Here is a 5446-nt window from a genome sequence, read left to right as displayed (position 1 = left end):
CTGTGGACAATAGGAAGGCACCGCGTTATGATTCTAAACCATGATTGGAGGACATCTCGTTACGTAAAAAAAGAACATACTGGTGCACCAGTCTGCTGGCGCCTAGAGAGACCTTCAGAAGTTCATTGCGTTAAGCTCATAATCTATACTTTTGGGGCCATAAAATCAAAAGTATGCTCACAGTTAAAATAAAAACAAAAACACACTGAGAATTCACCTTAACCCTAATTTTTATTTTATTTTAGCTACAGCAGTTGAAATGCTGATGAAACATTATTATGATTATTTGATAATAATTCTTCTACAGACAATATTGAATTACTATCCATCCATCCATCCATTCGCTTCCGCTTATCCTTTTCAGGGTCGCGGGGGGTGCTGGAGCCTATCCCAGCTGTCATAGGGCGAGAGGCGGGGTACACCCTGGACAGGTCGCCAGTCTGTTACAGGGCTCCAGTGTGTCACAATTGAATTACTAATTTTACAAAATACTTATACGTCCTTTCTTTCAGACACTTAAGGAAACATTGAATGAAATTAAAGAAAAAAATAATTTCCTCTTCAATTTCTGTTTCAAGAGGCCTTATATCAGAGAGAAATATGGCACTCACATAAACCTAAAATTAAACCTTAGTGGTGGTTAATCCAAAACCTTCAGGTGGATAGAAAGATATTTAAATGATGCTTAAAAATAATTGCACAAGCAAAATGTATTTGAAATTTTAAATGTCACTAAAAACTGATGTCACTCACCTTCACATTCCCCTTAGCTTGGCTTTAGCCTTTATTGACATTACAGTTACAGTACAATACAGTGCTTACTGTAATACCTGTGTTTGACACTGACAAATGAATCACATTAGTCAACAAAACAGCCCAAGTAAAGCTATTTCTTCTACAGCAAAGAAACATGTTTGAAACAGCATGACTGCAGTCATTTGTTGCTGAGAAGCGTAAAATCCTGTAGAAAAACAGTTCATAGCACTGCTAATTTCTACACACACACTCTTTACAGTGCCCAATGATCTGTTAATACTTTGTTATTAAACAAATATAAGGCAAATATAATAGCAATTTTAACCCACATTTCATCCATTTTCTTCAGTCTTGAGCAATGTCTTCATCACTGCCTTATCATAACATTTTTGTCTTTTATTTTGAAAAGCACATCATAAATAATAAATTATAACTCATTTTCTACCATGGCCATGTTTCTCAAAATGATTTTACATATTGCACATTTGTAATGTAGCAAAACTTGTGAGAGACAGATAAATGGGTTCAAACTATTCCAAGAGAGGTTGCTGTACCCTGACTTTAGTCCCAAGTATGAATTTAGGAGAGCTTTCTCCAAAGCAGCATTATACAAATATTTTCACAGTTAGTAGTACTCCAACAACAAACCAGCTTCTTCTGTAGGCTGTAGTTAGGCGTAGCCCTCTCTTTCCAACCATCAACTGATTTAATAGCTCAGCTGTCTATTAAGGGTTCCTGTAAATAAAGTAAAGTAGCAAAGTTAGGTTAAATAATCTGTATGGATTTCTCAGTAAAAAGGTTCTAAAAGCCGAACGATCACAACTTACACTTTGTTGGTTCAGTCCATTCCATTGGTTGCGGCGTTTTAGTGCATGTGGTTGACAAGCAGCTACACAGAGCATCAAACAAACTCCAAGGAGACACGCACTGAATTCCAACAGATGTTGCACTGCCACACTCTGTTCCTCCTTTAGAAGTAGGAAATAAATGAGGGTACAAAACAAATCTCTGAATTGTGGCTAAATCAGCTATGCTGTTCAAGTGCAACACACCGTACCTGTGTTAACATGACTGTAAGAGTGGTATCATCCTTGAAGTTCAGACTGTAGCAGGTTGGTGATGCTGTAGGCAGCTGGTTACTAGCCTCCACATAGAAGGATGAAATATTTTTCTCTGACTCAGGACACTCTGGAGGACGACTTTATTAAAGTACATAACATTTATGAGTTTTCTGAATTTTTAGGTCACTGAGGAAAAGTCGTAGTTACAAAGTAATTAAGTTAAGAAACATGTTCTTTACAGAACATGATAAACTTACACACTTGTTGGCAGGAGGTCACTTGGGGCACTTATAGTGAGGCAGGTGTAGCTACCATTGTCAGATAGAAACTCTAGTGTCAAATTAACATTTTCATTGCCTGGGGAGTAAAAAATTACAATCAGAATGTAAGGTGATAAAAACTTTCACATAATATCACACCCATGGCGCTCCATGGCAAAACTAACCTCCAATAAGCAGCTGACTGGCTCTCAAGGTTGTATGTAGACTGAGATCTCTCAGCGAGACACTCGGAGAGCTGGAAGTCATAAGAGCAAGAGGAACCTTGAGATGTAAATGGGTGACAGAAGAAGGACTCTTTGCTGAGTTAACTGAGGTCTTTCTGTCCTCTTCCTGCTTGATAAGAGGTGATTGGACTGAGGAATTAAGCTCATTTGCTTTCACACATAGGTGGAATGTTGATAAGGAGGACAACACACGGTTCCAGTCCTATGAGAATAGTAAAGTGCACAAATTACACACAGATACAATCAGGGCACAGAATGTGTGGGTATATTCAGTCACAGCCTGCACAGCATCATATTTCCTATGCACACCAGCACCAATTATCTATTTAGAGAAGGCATGGAGGAAAATTAGCTCAGTTTACTAAGGAAACCTACTATACTCATTCCCAGCTCCATATTGTTATCTTTGGACTGATCTAAAAAGTTTCCTTGCATGAGTCACTGCTCTAAAAAAAAATCCATATTTGTCTGACATCAGGCCTTGATTCATTTTCAATCTGAACACAGTCATTTTAACTCCCCTATCTTTAAGGTACATTTCTTCTGATTAATCTGATTAATTGCTCCTCTGTATAGAATATTTGAGCTTCAAAAAGAACCAAGAGTAGAAAAAAATTGATACAGAGAGCTTAGAGCAGTCTGCAACCTAGGTTTTGACACAGGTTGATTGCACGTAAATATTTGAAACTTCAGCCATGTTTATTGTGCATCCACTACTCTAATATATAGATAACAGAAAAGAGCAAAAACCCAAAATTGCTATAGTTTAAATCACTCCTCACCTTTGTTATGTCAGGGTTAGGCAGAGTGTGAGTGTTGCTGTAAAAACTAAGGCAGATGAATGAAATAGCCAGAGTTAGCAAACACAGGAAAAATGTAGTCCCTGGAGGATTCTGTGACACATAATCTCTAAGATTAGTCAGAGGCTGCCAGAAACCCATCATCAGGCTCCACAAACAGCAGAGATGTGGCGAGCTGTAAACAGAAGAGAAAAATTTCACATAACTTAAGTAATGTACCTTTTCATTATTATTAGGCAAGTTCAATACATCTGTTCTTCATAGAGGAAGACAATTTCAGTAGGAAACAAATGGAAGAGAGCCTGGAGAAGTAGAAGTATGCAAAGGAATGAAAGTCAGTAGAAGAAGAGAGAGTATGTGTGTGAATGAGAAGTAGACAGGTGGAGTGAAAGTGAAGCTGCAAGGAGCAGGGGTAGTAAAGGTGGACCTGTGTAAATAGATGGGGTCAACCATTCTAAACAACAAACATTGCATAAGAGAGGTGAAGAAGAGAGCACATAGAGACGGCAGGATGGAGACAAGTTTTAGGGGTGATTTGTAACAGTAGGATAGCAGCAAGAGCAGAAAGAGAAGATTTACAAGATGCTAATGAGAAATGCTATAACTTTGGTTTGGAGACAGTGCCACTAACAAAAAGTCAGAATTGTAGGGGGCAGAGTTACTGAGAGTGACCACAGAGACAATTCATGGATTCATATATACATGCAGGGGCAGGGGTGTGACGGAGGAGGATGCTCGGGCCAGAGTAATATAAGGCAGATTGGAAGTCCTGAAAGGAGAAAGAAGTCTGTTCAAACCCACTCCAAAATGCTTTTAGCAGAGGTGGGTGCCTATGTCCCACATTTTAGCCAGTGTTGCCCTCTTGGCTGTTTGACCTTTACTCTCCAGAATAATCTCTGTTCAGACTTTAGCACTGGGAGACCAAAAGGTTTCTCTCCACTCACCTAACATCTAAATGTAATCTTCCTTGTTGGGAACAGAAAGCCAATCTTGGTCCAACAGACAGGCACCCTGTAGTGCAGTGCTACAGATAGTGTACATAAATAGATATAATCATAAATATATACACAACAACTTTGGCATGAACACACATGCTCTGTATTGCACATACATGGAGACATCGTGTATGAAGCAGTTAAACTTTTCTAATGAAAAATCTTTGCATGGATCACCTAGTTATGTTCATAGTGAGCATTAAGCTGTAGAAAATCTGTAACTTTTATTGTGGAAATACTATGTAGCTACTGCTTAACAAAACAGGATATTCGGAATGTCTTTTCTCGAGCGGACCTCGTTTTCAACATAACCACATTTAGTTTGAGCAAAGCTGAAAGCGCGTACTCTCTGTCACGTGACTGTAGACAGTTAAACGCTTACTTATAAAAAATAAGACATCTATGTAGTAATTACATTAAGTCAATACTCTACGCAACGGGAGACGTACAACTAGTCTAACAACCAGCTCTACTGGCAAAGATTACCGCTCTTATGACGCTAACTAGCTAGCTTTCTGAAATATAACGTCATACCTCGAGCTCGTATGCTTGTTCACGTCTCCGCGCTTGGTAAAATACACCGGAATAGTTTCTTAAAGACAAGTAAACAAAAGTTCGACATTTAAGAAGGAAGTTCAGCAGTTAAATAGTGACACGACACCGCTGTCACTTTACGACAATACACTGCTATGACGCCAACAAGGACCAGATCACATGACTTTAAATGGGTTGAATTGTTTTTTTAAACGGGGGAAAAGCTTTTTTTAAAATTTTTATTTATTTATTTATTTTTTATTAGTAAAATTAACATACAGACAAAATGCACCATATATTGCACATTCAGAAAATAAACGTTCCTTACATATTAACAACTTTTATACATAGGAAAAAAATAAATAAAGATGGGGTCACATAATTTAACAGATTATTAACTCACTAAATCAAAATCTTTCACAAAGGAAACAAAAAAAGCAGCCTTTTTCTTTTTAACTAAAGTCAAAGATTTAACCAACAGGTTTAAGTCGTTTTTCCAGTACGCTAGCGTTGGTTTGGTCTTAAAAAAACTACATTTATGTATAAATTGTTTGCACGAAATTAATAATACATTAACACCATAATTAGCTTTCTTTTCTTTCAAAAACACTCCAAACATTATCATATTTAAGGTAAATGGGGTAATTTGAATCCCACTTGAACAAAGCCAGGTATGAAAATCCAACCAAAATATTTGTATATAATTGCACAAAAAGAATAGATGGTCCGAATCCTCATCTTCTGTTTCACAAAATACACAATTACCAGTTTCTATTTTGAATCTATCACCAAGGA

The 5446-nt window shown here is 37.5% G+C and overlaps 1 protein-coding gene across 3 annotated transcripts; it reads right to left on the bottom strand.

Moving 5' to 3' along the window:
- Positions 1 to 754: 754 nt before the first annotated feature.
- LOC146506850 (transmembrane protein 248) lies at positions 755 to 4821 on the bottom strand. Of its 3 annotated transcripts, XM_085180103.1 has the most exons (9): positions 4652 to 4821; positions 4067 to 4146; positions 3825 to 3891; positions 3105 to 3297; positions 2263 to 2524; positions 2075 to 2174; positions 1814 to 1955; positions 1584 to 1724; positions 755 to 1491 (listed from the first exon to the last, which is right to left on the bottom strand). In XM_085180103.1, exons 2-9 carry the CDS (start codon positions 4071 to 4073, stop codon positions 1471 to 1473), a joined length of 933 nt encoding a protein of 310 aa, XP_085036229.1. In that variant the 5' UTR covers positions 4074 to 4146; positions 4652 to 4821; the 3' UTR covers positions 755 to 1470. The 3 variants fall into 3 exon arrangements, with proteins under 3 accessions (XP_085036229.1, XP_085036230.1, XP_085036231.1); XM_085180104.1 differs by lacking the exon at positions 3825 to 3891 and having other exon boundaries at positions 4652 to 4820; XM_085180105.1 differs by lacking the exons at positions 3825 to 3891; positions 4067 to 4146.
- Positions 4822 to 5446: the final 625 nt, after the last annotated feature.

The sequence above is a fragment of the Neolamprologus multifasciatus genome, chromosome 12, assembly GCF_963576455.1.
Source record: "Neolamprologus multifasciatus chromosome 12, fNeoMul1.2, whole genome shotgun sequence".
Classification (NCBI taxonomy): Eukaryota; Metazoa; Chordata; class Actinopteri; order Cichliformes; family Cichlidae; genus Neolamprologus; species Neolamprologus multifasciatus.
Note: the sequence above shows the minus strand (reverse complement) of the source record. Positions and strands in the feature narration are given on the sequence as shown.

Coding starts and splice junctions, on each gene's coding strand:
- LOC146506850 (XM_085180103.1), bottom strand. Junction 3,298..3,824: donor TCACACCCCTGCCCCTGCAT/GTATATATGAAT, acceptor TTCTGTTTACAG/CTCGCCACATCTCTGCTGTT. Junction 1,956..2,074: donor GACCTCCTGCCAACAAGTGT/GTAAGTTTATCA, acceptor ACTTTAATAAAG/TCGTCCTCCAGAGTGTCCTG.